General features: G+C 45.9%; 1 protein-coding gene across 3 annotated transcripts in view; it reads right to left on the reverse strand.

Moving 5' to 3' along the window:
• Positions 1-17,033, reverse strand: part of EGFR (epidermal growth factor receptor) — a 190,199-nt gene extending 173,166 nt beyond the window's left edge. For 2 of the 3 annotated variants that reach the window (XM_059934325.1, XM_059934324.1), the window contains exon 1: positions 16,872-17,033. In XM_059934325.1, coding sequence (XP_059790308.1) covers positions 16,872-16,959 — 88 coding nt within the window. In that variant the 5' untranslated portion in view covers positions 16,960-17,033. Of the gene's footprint in view, positions 1-15,864; positions 16,031-16,871 lie in introns of those variants that run through there. The other variant, XM_059934327.1, reaches the window with a different exon arrangement.

Below are 17,033 nucleotides of genomic sequence, written 5' to 3' on the forward strand. Positions count from 1 at the left end.
GGGCTCTAGAGTGCAGGCTCAGTAATTGTGGTGCACGGGCTTAGCTGCTCCGCGGCATGTGGGATCTTCCCGGACTAGGGATCGAACCCGTGTCTCCTGCATTGGCAGGCGGATTCTTAACCACTGCGCCACCAAGGAAGTCCCCGAAATGAGGCTATTCTTGCATGATTATTCAAACAAGATAAAAGTGTGTCAAAGGCTCTGAGAAAGCTGTGAGGGGCTCTGAAAGCTACGTCCTGATTCACAGCCACACACCAGCAGCCCAGCGAACCCATTCAGGTTTCCTGCGACTGCCACTCCAGTTTTGAAGAACTCACAAACGACATGAGACCAAATTCTCACTTTCGGAAACTTGATGGAAGGAATGGGCTTCTGGACTGCAGGCTCGTTTGGGCAGAGACTACATTTTCTGACTATGGAACCCGGCCCCAGCAGCTTTTTGGTATACAATATACGCAGTAAACATTTAATGCATGCCTATTGAGTTGAACTGAACTGAAAAGTTGGAAATGAAACATGAATATGATTCTGCTAAATTATACCGATCTATTAAGATAAAGCGCCCCTGCTGTACTGCGAGCACAGTTTACGGCTGTGCAATGGAATAGGTGTAAGAACCAGGGCTCGGCATGCTTGGAGATCTTGGAATCTCTAGAGACTCCCACAAGAGGATCTGCGGTATGGGAATGCGTTTGTTATGTACACTGGGAGCTGTCTTTACCATGGGATTGGTTTTCTCTCCTCTTTCCCTGTGCGGGTCTAAATATAGCTCCATGAGACCCTGACACTGGGAGGTAACAGACAAGGAAGGAAGACGTGGTTACCCTCCAATGACACTGTCTTTCTGTGAGGATTCTGCAGTTGGTGAGTACCTGTTAAAAGAGGGTTTCTCCTGGGGGTGGATTTTATATATATGTAAGAAGAAGGAGTATGCCACTCTGATGCTATCCTTTTCCAACCCTACATTTAAAATGATTTGTAATTAACTTGAAGTGAAGTAACAGGAAGAGCAGTCTCACTTTGAGCTGAAGAGATCTTTTTGCTATTTATACCAAAAGAAAGAACAGATGCAATGCCTTGACTTGGAAGTCCAATACTGTCTTTGAGATCCTGAATTTTCTAATAAAATCTTGGCTTTCCCTATAGGTTTTTTATCTTCTCTACCTAGTGACTGTGAGGCCAGTATTTTAAACTTAGTACAGTATAACGTACATGTAGGAAAGCGTACAAATCAAAAATATGCAGATCCATGAATCCCTCACTGAGTGATTCCATCTGTGGAATCAGCATCTGAATCAAGAAACATGACATCACCAGCGATCCAGAAGACCCTCATCTAGGGCACCGATAATTAAAGAAGGCAAAATAGACCAAACAGAGGAAAATAAACATGGGATGGACCTAACGGTACACACACAAAAACCCAACCACTTATGATCTGAACACAATATAAACTTGGCAAATTAACCCAAAAGCTAGAAGAGAATGTTTGGCTTGTCCAATCAATCAAGCAAGAAAGCAATCTATCTCTCTATCTCTCTCTCTGTTTCTCTGTCTGTCTGTCTGTCTATGTTCTCCCTCCATCCCTCATTCCATTTCCTTCCTCATGCCTCCATGGCTTCCAAATTTAAAGACCAAAAATTTTCTTAAAAAAAAAAAATTCGGGCTTCCCTGGTGGTGCAGTGGTTGTGAATCTGCCTGCCAATGCAGGGGACATGGGTTCGAGCCCTGGTCTGGGAGGATCCCACATGCCGCGGAGCAACTGGGCCCGTGAACCACAACTGCTGAGCCTGTGCGTCTGGAGCCTGTGCTCCGCAACAAGAGAGGCCGTGATAGTAAGAGGCCCGCGCACCGCGATGAAGAGTGGCCCCCACTTGCCGCAACTAGAGAAAGCCCTCGCACACAAACAAAGACCCAACACAGCCAAAAATAAATAAATAAATAAATAAATAAATAAATTAACTTCTAAATAGTACTGTGAAGGCTATGATTTCTATATTATCACCTTACTAGCTAATTAAAATAGTGAGCCTTTAGCCTAGCTTATATTAAATAAAGACATCAAACTAAATATTTAAAACTTTGCTAAGATGTTCCACTGGGGGCAGTTGGGGGTGGGTGGGTGCAGAGGACTTCCCTGTGCCTATTTTGCAACTTCCCGTGAATCTGTAATTCTTGAAAAATAAAAAGTTAACAACAAAAAGCTTTGCTGTTGCAGCAAACCACCATTCATATTTACATAAGGTGGTCAGTGTTTTATTTTTAGCCTAAGGACTACAACAATTTCAAAAGTCTTCTGAACATCTCTATTAAGTAAAAAAAAAAAAAAAAAAAAAAAATTATTGAGAAAAAAATAAGATCCAAATACTAAGTTCAGACAAATACCTACTCTAAAGTGTGTTTTTTAAAAAACTTTATTTAATTTATTTATTTTTTGGCTGCATTGGGTCTTCATTGCTGTGTGTGGGTTTTCCCTAGCTGCGGAGAGCGGGGGCTACTCTTTGTTGTGGTGTGCAGGCTTCTCATTGTGGTGGCTTCTCGTGTTGCAGAGCTTGGGCTCTAGGTGCGTGGGCTTCAGCAGTTGTGGCACATGGGCTTCAGTAGTTGTGGCTCACGGGCTCAGTAGTTGTGGCTCGCGGCTCTAGAGTGCAGGCTCAGTAGTTGTGGCGCACGGGCTTAGTTACTCCACGGCATGTGGGATCTTCCCGGACCAGGGCTCGAACCCGTGTCCCCTGCATTGGCAGGCGGATTCCTAACCACTGCGCCACCAGGGAAGCCCTAAAGTGTGTTTTGAAAGTGAAGAACTTATTCTCTCAAACGTTATCTAGGGAAGGTACAGCAGTTTACTTCCTTAATCCTAACCTTCCTAACTGCACATTTTCTTTTCTCCCATGCTTTAAAAAAAAAAAAAAAAAGAGCTAACCATAAAGTTAATTTTCTAAGAAAATAAATGTTTGTTTCCCAAAGGCTTACGTGTCAGGAGCGCTCACTGCTTCCCTGTGTGTCCTGCCTGTTTTCAAATGGCCCGCTCACAGGCAAGCCACATCTCCACGACTGTGCCGTGTGCCTCCAAAAAGCTCAAGGATGGCGAGACCTGGCACGAAGGTTAGAATGCCCTTCAACCCAGTTGTAAATCAAGCGTCTCATAAATCTTCTCACTGTTTAAAGCAGCTACGCTGTTAACAATGCCTATGAGATAAATTATCGTCTTTGGACTGTTAAGCTTTTCCATTTTTGGTGTTTCTTGCAGCAAAAGCAATTTATTTTTACTCACAGATTTAAAACAACTTTAAAAATAACTTTTATATGCTGCTGCTAGGAAATAGCAAGTCTCTAGCATGTTCATTCATGACCAATCTGTTATCTTGCAAATTCAAAAACAATGATAAATCAAATGATAGACAGATAGAGAACTGGTACATTTTCCTGGTTCCACAAGAGCACCTGCAGGCCTTAGTACAAACCTGGTGAAGAACCGGAAAGCGAAGGAAGCTCTGAGGCTGGTGCCCCAGATGAAGGCAGCGGCCCCTGGGCAGGACATTTGCAGAAGCTCGGGACCCACCACACGTGCACTAAGCACTACCTGAAACAGCTTAATTTCAGAGCAAATGATAATTGAAAGGGGGAACACAGACCCATTTTTGTCTTTCTTTAGAAACTGAACTGTGGCTGAAAGGGCCAAGGGCTCCCGGCAGGGCATCTGTCCAGGGGACCATGAAGACATAAAGGCTGGGGAAACGTGTGTGGCCATCAGTGCCATGGGCGCTGCAGTAATGAAAGGAGGGTCAGCAGGCAAAACGGACGAGAAATGGGCCTTCACAGTGGCGGTGATAAACGTGCTAACGCGGAAACAGCACAGGAATAAATCATCAGGTTGTACAATGAAATCAGGAGCATTCTGAAAACCGGCCCAGGGCTGTACAGGAACAAAACAGCAACAATGCTCTTCCGAGGGAAACTGAGGCCCTGAGTGGGTGCAATGAGCCTTCCCTGCCTGGACCCCATGGCCTCCTGAGGACCCCGAGCCATGGTGGGCATCTGGGGCAGAGACCTGCAACTGCTGAGGACACCAGCTCCCGGGCAGGGGCCAGGGCCACGCTGCCTGGGCGGATGAGCTCCGTGAGTGGTGTGACATTGCCCCACCCCAGGTTGCCCATCTACAACAGGGATCATAAAGGTCGTGGTGAGGGTCAGAGGTCAGAGTGCAAGTCAGCAGCACTTCACACAGTGATAACAGTGGGCTCTTCCGGAACGGACTCCATCCTCTAAACAAACCATCTCCTTTCATCCTCTGGGCAGCCCCAGGAGATAAGCACCATTACTGTCTCCATTCTACAGATGAGGAAAACAGGACTCACGGGGTTACTCAACTTGGCCAACGTGCCCAGCAACCAAGGGGAGACTGATCCAGACCCCACACCGTCCTGTGAGCAGGCAGGATGTAGAGCCTCCGTAAGTAACTTTTGTCCAGGAAAAGAACCACACAGCAGATCTAGAGGTTTTCTGATATATTCCTTGTTTTGTATATTTATATTTTAGTCCCATGTACACATTTTATTTTTCCTGTTTACAAAAAATTTAACATCAGATGATAGCGATACGAACATTATTATTGCCTTTTCTAGAATGAAAGTCATCCGTCAAATGTTGGTGATGATTAGTCCTAGAATCGCTGGTCGAATGCATTCTTTAGCTTATTATAGTAACGTTTAGATTGGAAAAATTACTCATAGACATGATCATTTTGGACACAGAACCACTGAAATTCACAAACATCCACCTAATGGAAGCCTTTGTTTTGGGGGCAGTTACTCCAAGAGCCCTGAACGATTGGCATGTGTGGCTTTTTCGACCTCTGGTTTGGTGAGCCCTCTTCACCCCACAAATGTAGTCAATTCTTGGCTGAGGAAGTGTCCTCTTTCCCTGTTTGAGTCAAGAAACCCCAGAACATTTTCCCCATTTAATAATGACGTTTTAATAAATGACATACACATTCCACTTTACAGCGCCCAACATATAAACGGATACAGATTCTTCAGGAGAATCAGTTCTATACCAACTAGTGGGCACAGCAAACTGATAAGTGACCAGAAGCATCCGCGGCAAAATGACACCAACAACAGAGCGAGGACAGTCACAGGCGGCCAGAGGGCAGTGGTCGCACGTCTCTGGAGGTGGCACACACGTGCCGACCTGCAAACGTCCCAGCCGCGTGTGTCAGGATGCACACGATTCCCACCTGTCAGGGCCAGCCAAGCCACACCAGCAGGCAGAGGTGTGTGCACGCGGAGCTCTACGCAGAACGAAACTTCACCGATCAAACGCTGGGGAAACTCATCTGTAGACACGCTCTTCCCCCGAGACCACACTCAGCTTCCAGCTCACCGCACGAAGCCATTTCCTCAGACAGAGACGGACTTCATCGTCCCACCCTCTCCCCATCTCTGAGAGACGCTGCTGAGTTGGCATTTTGATGGCTCATTTCAAAACCACTGAGTGTTAATTAATTATCATCTGTTACTTTTAAAGCTCCTTTTAAACTCAGCCTGGGCCTTTTCTGGCTCGACGGAACACCTCGTGAACAGGACATGTGACGGTCGTGAGATCAGGACTGCATACTGTTACTACATTACGTGGTACCCAGTGGTTCTCTCTTAATTAAAAAGCAACCTTGTACATAGTGTCCAGAAGCCACCCAGCCTGTGAAACTTCAAGAAACGCACTCTGCATCCCTGCGCTCACCACCGTTGCATTGCACTGCGGTTGCCGCCTCGGTCTACCTCTCCCTTGTCACCTAGATGAGAGGATGCAAGCCTAGACGGGGAATAAAGTCCAACCTCTCCCCAAAATGAAGTCCAAGGAAGAAAGAAAAACTGCAGCAGAAGAATGCACTCCTGAGAACTGTCCCCACCGTGGCATCAAACACCCCATTCTCATTGGCTCCTAGGATGGTTCAGACCTTGAATTTTTGACTACTTATTTCCCTGGCTATAGTTTGAATGTTTTGTTTTTGCAACTGGGCAACATTATGACTATTTAGTAGCTGTTGCTCAACAACCTAAAAACCTAGCTCTTCTAGCCAAGACTTTAAGGACAATCCCTATGTCACGAGGGAACATGGACTCGGATACCCACCCAAGTCCTCCATCAACCTGGGGCTTTCTCACTTAATGCCCTCCCCCAGCCAGGGACATCATTAAATTTGCATTTAAACAAGAGAAAGTCTCTGGAGGCCGAAAGTGAAGTGAAAATCTGAGCAACTCATCTGACTGACTCTTTACGTCGTCCCGTTTCACCAAATTGCTTAATTGTCTGTTCTGCCTTGGCTGGGCAGACTTTGCTGATTGAAGGTGAAATGGCATAGCTTTCGCCCAAGTAACTTCTGCAAGGCTTAGAGGCTCAGTTACTAAAGTGTCCCTGAGATCAATATACTAGCTGCCTGTTCACTGTAAGGGTTTGTGCCATCTCAGTCTGCAAAAAATCACATTCTCAGTGACAGCCCCTACATCTGAGTACACAGGCTGCAACTGCAGATCAGTTAGTCAGCCTACAGGGACTTCCCTGGTGGTCCAGTGAGTAAGAATCCGCACTCCCAATGCAGGGGGCCTGGGTCCGATCCCTGGTAGGGGAACTAGATCCCGCATGCGTGCCGCAACTAAACACGCTGCAACGAAGATCCCGTGTGCTGCAACTAAGACCCGGCACAGCCTAAATAAATAAATATTAAAAAGTAAAAAAAAATTGTTCAGCTTACATACAGAACTTTTCCCTATTTCACTTGATAATTATGAAATATAAACATGCTCTTGGGGAATTTCTGCTGGAGTACTAAAAGTTTCCACTATGTTAGGAATAAACAATAACTGAAAACAGCTCCTTCCTTTGTAATGGAGGAGAATGAACAGTGTATCTGGAGATTCTTTGAGGAAAGGTGTCTCTCCATCAATGAGGGGCCCACCCACTGTCATGTTCCTTGTTCCATCCATTTAACCGACAAAGTTCCTCAAAGTGGGACAGCTTCACTTTTGTAATAAATTCTCCTTAAAGTCCACACTTCCAAGGATGATACTTGCCAGAATGGCTTTGTCTAAAGGGTGTGACGTAGACGTGAGCATCCCTGGAAAGCACACTGTTTGTTAAGTGTGTCTCTTTTCATCATAGCTGTTTACACACCCTAATGAACTGAAGTATGTGCTTCATTTAAATCACCGAATATGATTCTTTGCACAACTGTGTAAGTAAATTAGCACACTTTGCCACACGCATTGTGAACTGACCCAACTGCTACACCAAGGTGCTTTCTCCCCTCATTTTTTCTTCAAGTATTTACAGGTCTGGCAAATTTACATAAGCTTATGACTCTTTAAAATAAAGTTATACTTTTAATTTCTAAAGTAAATGTCTTCAAGGCTCATAAATTCAATGCCTGTATCTTATGAAACAGGCTATTACAACACATATATAAGACACAACTCTCAAAAAATACTTCGTAACAAGAGGAAAAGTGGGAAAGGAACAATACAGAGCAGGAATTCTGAGGGGCATTAAAAACAAGTAATAGATGTATAACAGAAATGTTGAGGAATTCTGTTAGTCTTTTGATTCACAAACAGGACTAAAAATGATAGGAAGCATCAACAGCGAAGAACCAGGGACATCTCAGAGGAGGGGTAAGGAGAGTGTGCGGGACAGCTGACATGGGTGACAGCGTGTCACCAGTGTCAGATGCATCACAGGTGTCAGATGCGTCACCCGTGTGACATGTGTCACAGGTGTCAGATGTGTCACCCGTGTCAGATGTGTCACCCATGTCAGATGAGTCACCCGTGTCATGTGTCACCCGTGCCAGATGTGTCACCCGTGTCAGATGCATCACCCATGTCAGATGTGTGACCCGTGTTAGATGCATCACCCGTGTCAGATTTGTCACACGTGTCAGGAGACAGCGCGTGTTGTGAAGCAGGAAAAGCTCTCGGCACCTAAGTGTTGACTAGCCCAGTAACCATGGGCAAACTGCAGAACCCCTGTGAGCCTGGGTCCCGCACCTTCGAATGTGGATAATTATCTCCATCCCATTGGGTTGTTGGGAGCCTGGGAAAGATAGATATTAGGGCATTTTGTAAACTGTGAAGTGCTGTATAAATGCAAGGTGTTATTATTATTATGACATCAATGTTTTAGCATCTAAATTATAGGGACAATACATTTATTATCGACATGTTTAAATATATACCTTGCATGCATTTAGATTTGCTTTTAATTTCATAGACAGTTCCAGCTGGCAGGAGGCTCAGAACCATCTGGTTTAGTTGTTTTTCGGAAGTTGAAACTAGGAAGGTAGATTCTAATCTGTTTTCTCTTCCTATTGTAACTAACAACAGATTACTGGGGGAAAAATACATTAAGCTACATACTAAGGAAAACTTTAGCAACACCACTTTTAAGGAATGATACAAGAATATGCTTATTTGTACAAAAAATAATCATAAATACTGAATGTCTTTGATACTTTCTAACTTAAAAAAATTACATAGTATATTATTGCAGTCACTCGTCAAAGGTTTTCACTGCAATCTTTTGTGGAAATTTTCTTTCTCTGCAAACGCTTACTCATAACAGCTTCCAAAAAGAAAGAGAGAAAGGAAGGAGGAAAGGAAGGACGCAAAGAAGGCAAGGGAGGGAGGACAGATTAAGGTAATACATTATTCTCACTCATAAATATGTTCCATGCATGAAGTCTATTAAAGTATCAGGAAATGGCAAGAGAAAGAAATCAGGAAGTAACTATAAGGAAAGGTTTCTGATTCTCTATTAACTCTGTAGCAAATCAAAGCCAACAAAAAGTTCTGAAATGCATTGTATTTAAAAATCAATACCTTAAATACCAACAGGTGATACAATAATGCTTCGACTAGACTACCACCTTTTGCTTTTCTGTCATTCATCTGGACTTAATCAAAAGTAGTGGGGTGTTTTTTTCTTTTCTTTTGAAAGAGGTGATAATTTTTTAACTTTCTAATATTATGTTAAAGTATACTTTAGTTAAGAAAAAAAGAAAGGATCTTACAAGTTAGTACTAGAAGAAACTTAAAATAGTTTATCTTGTTCAGCACAATTTTAGCCATCTACTCTAGCTTATGATGCATACAAATGAACTAAGAGATACTGTGTAAATGCAGAAAGGGTATGGCAATAAAATCTCCCTACAGACTTCAGGTATTCCACATTTGCTGGTAAATTAGTAAAACCAGGTTTGTGATATAAAAAATTTTTTTTGCAAAACTTTCTGAAATCCCATTTACAATTTTAAGAGATTTCTGGGAACACTTGCCTGTCCTTAAGGACTTGCACAGATTCAATAAATGATTTGTTTTTATTCCAGACACTAAAGTAGAGATGAATTTATGAGTGAGGGCAAAGAAACTACAACATGCAGTTTGTCACATACATTCAGTTTGTCAAACTGGAGAGACTATATGCAATGCATCAGTTTTCTCCAAAACTTAGAGTAAAAGAAAGGAACTTCCGCAAGTGGTCATAATGATAGCATGTGCAAAGGCCTACAACTGCTAAGGCCATCATGACATCATACACCATGTGCAGGCCTGCATGTCTACAGTAGTAAAACCTTCAGGTATCACATTTCTGCGATTAAAATAAAATCCTTCATAAATGCTCTTAAAACAACTGCTAAGTAAACAGTGGTCTAGAACCACTTCCATATTTCCTTCCACTTAAAGGCAGGAATGAGTGCACAAGGGAGCATCTGCAGTCATTAATCCCCTGTTACAAATCCACCTGGTTGTTTCCAAATGACCTCTGCAAATAAACAGGTAAACCTGTGCAATTTTCAACAGTGAATCAGGAAATAGATGTCTTCTAATTCATAAGTGATAGTGGCTCGATTAACTTGAGAGATTTTCTGAGTTCAATGTGATTCAACATGTATTTATTGTGTCTAGAATCATGCAGACTTTTGTTGCCATTTTCTCCTTGCTTTCTGTAGTAGGAGTTAAATAAAGGATCGGACGAAGTCATTTTTCTTATTCACAACAAGTTTTAGGGACAAATCTTGCTACTGGGGAGAATGTTAAAACTATGAACTATAATCCAGATGCTAGTTCAATCCTTCGTATCTGGTTAATTTTTAAGAAGATGACCAAATGACCATTTTATTTTTTAAATATAAAATGTGTCAGCTCCCGGGCATTTTACTTTTGACATGGTAAGTTTCCTTATGCTCACTTAGAAAAGGAAGCAGGAAATGCTAAAGCCTTCACCTGTGCCTTTACGAAGTGGCCAGCCATGGCGGGGCTGCTGCAGGACTACCAGTCACAGTATCATCTCTCTCTTTTCCCTTCGCATGGAGACCAGGCAAAACCTCATTCTCTGAGGTCCAGCTAAATGTCCTCTTTCTGAGACACTGCCGCTGTCCCAGAGATAGACGCAGCCCCTTTTCTGGGTTCCCACTGAAACCCCCATCACATCTATCACGAGACGTTGTGCTACACGTGTCCCTCCCCCCGCTCAGCCCTGCAAACTGTGCATCCAGTAAGGCCGAGCACAATTCCCGCGTTCCTCTAGTGTGTACCCAGAACCCAGCTCGAGGCCTGCGGGCAGCATGTTAGCAGTTCTCGAACCCTGGCCCCAACCCCCAGTGCCTTATTCAGAGGTCCGGGCTGGGGAGTCAGGAATGTGCATTTCTCTTAAGTTCAGGGTGCTACTACTGCTGTCTTGGGACATACTCTGAGAGCCACTGTAGTAGACTTCTCATGTATCAGTTCATGAAAAACATGCAACTCTGAGACTCATTTATTAATGAAATATAAACCAGCCCGTCACTCTTGAGGAAGCCCATGTAATGAGTAAAACACGGGAATCAGAGAACAAAGACAACATTTCTTCTCTGCCACAAGCTATACACACCACTTACTCCACTCATCACAACCCCCCAGGGAGTTTTCAAAAGTATGTGCCGGTGTTCCATCCTCCAGAAATTTGGACTGGACTGGCCTAGGGTGCAGCAAGGCATCCTGTTTTTCAGAAGCTTCTTGGTGATTCTAAGGAATGTTCAAAGTGGAAAGGCTGCTGTTTTTAAAAAAAAAGGAGTCACCTCCTGGTCTTTTCGGTTCAGTCAGTAATGTACAAAACCAAGTAATCCGATGCTGTCCTAAATAAGACCCGGCGGATTCCCATCTGAGGACGTGCACAGCAGTACAGCGATACAGTTCCCAGCGTGCTTCGATGCACGGTACATTATTCATCGGTTGCCGATAACTGCACCTCATCAGGCTGCTTACCACAGCAGCCGAGTCCGAAAAGCAGCTGGTGATCTACAACCTGGCCAGGCTCGGTATGGATGGCGGCAGTGTAGTGAGCATAAAACAGGCTGGGGCGAGTTGTCCTACAGCCACAGACAACGCCTGCCATTGAAACGTCTAATAGAACAACAATTCAAGGCCACACTGCTCTCTTGGGCTCCAGACCTGTACACTCTACTGCCTCCTGGACTTTTCCGTCTGAGCGCTGCAAATCCCACCAATCGACTCCATCCCTCCTGGAGCGTTTGCAGCCTCCGTGAATGGATTTATATTTGTCCAGGCTTCCTGTGTGGCATCCTGGGGTTCTCCATTTCTTCTACTCGTTACACACAATTATCAATCAGCTCTACCTCCAGATCTGCCCGAGTCTCTTGTTCTGCAACCTCACTGGTCCTGAGACATCATTTCACCCGCAGGAGTCACCCATCTCCCTAGTGCTACTGTTGCCCCTATAATCCATCCCCCACAATCCTGCTGGAGTCATCTTTCCGAAACACCAAACACATCACGCCAGTTCCTAGCTTCGAACTCCACGGTGCCCCTCCCTTCACACACAGCTCCCCATGAACTGCAGGCTCGTCAACTCTCCCTTCTCCTCCCATCACACTGAATAACCAGTGCTCTTCGGGACTTTGCTACTCTTGGCACTTCTCTCGGAATGCCCTTCACATCATACGTCATAGTCTCTGGGGAAATACCCATAGCTCTCTGCAGGCTCAAATGAGTAATCCCTTCCATTTGGGGCTATACCTGGCCCCCTCTCCAGGTAGAATTCAAAGCAAGGACTAAATACCAGAAGACTTCTTTATCCTGCATGGAATTCTATCATCGCTTCTGTGACATTTTCACACTTGTTATCTATAGATCTCTCTTCCCATACTGGACTTCTAGACACTTAAGGGCAAGTATCAAGTCAGATTCATTCCTAGAGTTCAAAATGTGGATGGAACAGCACACACTGTCACCATGGCTTGAACGTAAAGAAAAAAATGCAAATAAAAGCCAAGGCTGTAATACACAGTAATACTCATCCTTTTATTCGAAGGAAGAACAATGGTGGTTAACTTATGTAATAATAATTAAATAAACTAAATTAAATGAACTAAATCAAGGCCATGTTTGCTGGCCCCCTAGTAACAGGTGCAATTGTGGCTATAACAAGAACTATGTACAAGGCATTCTCACCTAACCATTAGTCCACTAAATTGCAATTTGAGACTCTTGATAATGACAAGTTCCAGATATAGCCAGAAGAGATACTTGGACTCTGGGTTTTTCCATGAGAAACCACCAAAATGGGATATAATGTGGGGCAAAGAAGGAAACTCTACCCCACACTCAAGCTTTCACAGACGACTTTCTTAAGCAAGGCTGCTGAAATTTGGTAGGAGTAAGGTTTATTTTAAGCATATGCAACTCACAGATGCTCAGTCAGCAGGGTCAGACATTTGATCTTATACTTCAGCGTCTTCAGAGATTAAAACGTCAAATCCAGTTCTTAGCTCCTAATGAGGCTAAGTAAACAAGCCACCACTGCTCGGCGGCCCCAGCTACCCCTCCTGCACCAGCTGGCTCAGGGAACTTTCTAGACAACTGAATCGAGTGTTTCTATCTAAGCCTGTTGTAAGGAAGCTGGACCTGATGACTCTGAAAATGTGAAAATTTCAGTCAAACCGGTTATTTGGCATTAAGTCTCAAAGCCTGGATCCTTGCCCGAATTCAAGCTCACCTGCTTACGCCCATGGGCTGGATGGCAGACTATCCTTAGATGCTGTGCAAAGAGACAACTGTAGGAATTTTCTCAAGAAAGACAAGCTTTTAGAAGGGAGATGAAAAAGAAGGTATGGGCAGAAGCTCCGATGCAAATGGGAATGACCTACGAGAACAAGCTAAGATGTAAGTTCTGTTCCATGGGTGTTGATGGTTCAGAAAGAAACCAGTAATAATTAACTGAGACCAAAAATGTTTCTTATCATAATTTCGAATGTCCACAAGTGACAGAAGAAAACGAAAATGGGATTTGTTCAGTAGAAATCGGAGGGGCATAATATAATTTTTAAATTGTGTCTACAAGGAAACAACACATGGGTGAGCCATGTTCTAGAACTTGGACCTTTTCTCAAAACATACCTCTATCAGTAAAACCGTAAGCCCGTTTCTACTATACTAAGTCCAAATGAAAACACAAACACACACACAAGCACAACTTTCACAGCAAGCCACAGGGCGAGTGCAAGCCGATTTCTTAGGTGTCCTTCAACAAGCCGTGTGTCCGCAACTCTCTGATTCTGCCCCCGTATCAGGGCTTGGGGCACCAGCATGGGGCTATCTTCTCTTAGACACCATGATCATCAATTTAATGTTAGAGCTGGCTTGCCACTCCTGTCAAGAAAGTTTCAGACACTAGCTGCTGGTCCTGGAGCTTTGATCAAAGGAAAAACAAAGAGTTTTTTCTTTTTAAACAGGGCAGAATTCTTCCTCTTTACTGACACTACCTCTAAAAACATTTAAAAACATGTTAGTGCCATCACATGGACCGAGTCTAATTACATAACACAATGGATTCTGGCAATCGGCTTCTTCAAACTTCAGAATAAGTTTTTGAAAATCTATGGACTATAAAACTAAACATATGAAGCCTGAAATGGCAGTCCAAAGCCGATGGGAGCTATCAGCCTGTTACTGCTAGACGGAGCTACCCGGGTGTGGACAGATGACAGACACACAGACGCTGGTTTCCTTTTCAGATCTGAAAAGCAATCTACTAATACTTAATTAGTGGCCCAAAGAACCACTCTGGAAGCAACAACAGAAACCATTAAGATTACCCCTGCCCCTTTGAATTCATAATGTCTGGCACATTCTGTGCACTCCATAAATATTCGTTGAATTGAGAAATGAGGACTCAAGAAGCTGGAGCTGCCAAGGGACATGTCCACCTTTACACAGAGCGGGAATAAGGACACAGGCTCCTGGACTCCGGGCCAGTACTGAGTGGGAGTCCTCTGGTCTCCTTAGAGGAAGGAGGGTTCGCTCTGGATACAATTTGGAATCCCCGAGTTTGTCCTCTTCAATACAGCCCAGACCTACTGAACCAAGGATGTCCTCAGAGGAGGGGCCAGGCAGGCTGGCTTGGCTGGGAATACCACCCAGGATCATTTCCGGAGTAGCTCCTTCACCTTTCCGTTTTGCAAGAGCAAGGGGCTTGCTCAACATCCCTCCAGCAATCTCCATGGTCACGGCTCACTTGGTGATGGAGCTCCTCCACAAAAGGTGCCCCCTGAGTACCGGGAGCAGGAGTCCAGACCATGGGCCGGGCGGGTTCCCCATCCCCGGTCCTCCTCCTCCCTTGCCAGCTTCCTACATCACACACACCCACAGGGCTCCCCCAAAACCAGAACTCACACAAGACAGCACAGGCAGGGGCGAGGGGAAGCTCTGGGGCCAGAAGGCCTGACTTTGAATCCAGGTTCTGCCTCTTGCTAGCTGTGGGAAAGTCACTTCTCTGTACCTCAGTTTCCCCATATATAATGAGAGGACCCACCTCGTATGGCTGATGTAAGGATTAAGAGGACACTTAAAACGGTGTCTGACAGGACCAAGTGCAGTAAGAACAAAAGACACCGTATCTTAGAACCAAACAAATCTCTCTAAAATGAGTAAATTTTCTAGAACAAAACTGACCACATTTGATTGATATGGGTCTTTCACACTTTTTGTTAATAATCTGCCCCTTACACTTTGGTCTTTTTATGTTACTTTAACCCAATGACGTTTGCTCACCTACTCTCACTATTCTATTCAGGAGGATTCTGTTTTAAACAAACACGGGACTAACAGGCAAATTCAGTGGTAGTTATATATTTCTTAGAAACAAATCTCCAAGCACTAACAGTAGTGTTCAAAGGGGGTTAACAGCGAGGAGCTGGGAACATTTCTGCAGTGAGAAAAGTGATGATTTGGAGACACTCCAAGAGTTTAATTTAAAGTAAGGATGGGGTCCCCTTGCCACCTGCCTAAAAGAACCCTACTGTCAACTGATTCAGGAGCAGGACCACAGCCTCCTGGGTTCACAGCATGGAGTAGGGGAGCCCGTCAGACTAGGAGGAGGAGAAGCTTTCAGTGAAAAGACTAATCCCTTATTACTGAAATCACCCCCACGTCCTCTTTCCCGTACTTTTGCAAGATTGTTAAAACTCCAGATGTTCCAAAAGAGCTTTTTAAATTGGCAGGTAATCTCTCCAGAGATTTTACCTCTATTGCCAGTGATTCCCAAACCCAGCTGCCCAACAAAAGTACCGGAAGAGCTTTTTAAAATACAGATGCCAGATCTCACCCCAGACCAGAGAAATGAGAAAGTCTGCGGGTGGGAGCCAGACGTCATTTTTTTGTTTTGTTTTGTTTTGTTTTAAAGTCCAAGTGATTCTAATTTGCAGCAAAGTTTGGGAACCACTGCTTTATGCCTTAGCGCTCCCACAGCAAAGGCGCTGCTCAGCCCCAAACCCAACTCCCTGTGCCAATGACATCAACAGCAAGTACAGACCTGACTCTCGGAACCCGGGCTGCTCGATCTTGAAATTGTGCAATTAAACCTTCTGAGGCATGTTTCTCGTGTCAAGTGGGTTTATGGTCGGTAGTCACGAAGCCAGACTCGCTCATGTTAGGTCTGGACAGGGCACACGTGAACCATGGACATCAATCCATTTTTTTTTTTTTTTTTTTTTTTTTTTAGTTAAGTTTAATATTTTGGTTGGCCTAATGTCAAATTCTTCAAAAAGCTAGAAGACACATCCCAAAGAGAAAAATCTCTGGATTTTAAGGAGGAAAGCTTGCTGTGAGTCCTGTTTTGAAACCGCGGGGCCCCGGCCAGGATGGGTTCCGCCCCTGGGGCGTTCGCACCAGGACCCGGCTGTCGCGCCGGGGCCGGTCCCACCGCTCTGTCCACTCCACCGCGCAGCCCGGACACGCGGCCCAAAGGCTGCAGGTGGGGGCGAGTCTCGGCAGTCCCGGGAAGCCACCACTCACGAGAGCCCACCGTCTGGGAAGGCGCGGACGGCCGGCGGCAGCTCGCGGCGGCAGGGGGGCCGCGGACGGGCCGTGCCGAAGGGAGGGGCGGCCCTCCCAGCCGCGCAGCACAGGTGGCTGGTGTCCGGGACGAGCTCCCGGGCCTCCGGGTCAAGGGTGCGCCGGGAGGAGGGCTCGCGGGGTCGGAGAGCCGGCCCGGGGGCGGGGCGCGGGTGCGGAGGGCCGCTCCCGTTCCGGAGGTCCGAGGGGGCGGGATGGACCCCGCGCCTCTCCTCGGCCCCCGGGCCCGGGCTGACTGCTGACGCACGTGCCGGGACGCACCCGCCCCGCACCAAGAGCTCGCCGGGGCGTCCACCCGGCGGAGGGCAGGACAGCGGACGGGAAAGCCGCGCTCCGGGCTCCTCGGCCCGCCGCGCCTCGCGCCCGAGGTGCCCCGCCGCCCGGAACCGAGGCGCGCGTTCCTCGGCGGCCCGGCAGAAGCGCGGCCGCCCAGGACGGGAAGGACGGCGGCGCGGGCAGCCTTACCTTTCTTCTCCAACAGCGCCGGACTCGCCTGGAAGTGCGCGGCCAGCAGCGCCAGGAGCACGGCGCGGCCCGCCTCGGAGCGTCGCATCGCGCCGGGCTCCGCACTCGGTCGGGACGCAGCGGCGGCCGTGCACGGGGCGCGGGACTCGGCGGCGGGGGGCG

The sequence above is a fragment of the Balaenoptera ricei genome, chromosome 9, assembly GCF_028023285.1.
Source record: "Balaenoptera ricei isolate mBalRic1 chromosome 9, mBalRic1.hap2, whole genome shotgun sequence".
NCBI classification, from domain to species: Eukaryota; Metazoa; Chordata; class Mammalia; order Artiodactyla; family Balaenopteridae; genus Balaenoptera; species Balaenoptera ricei.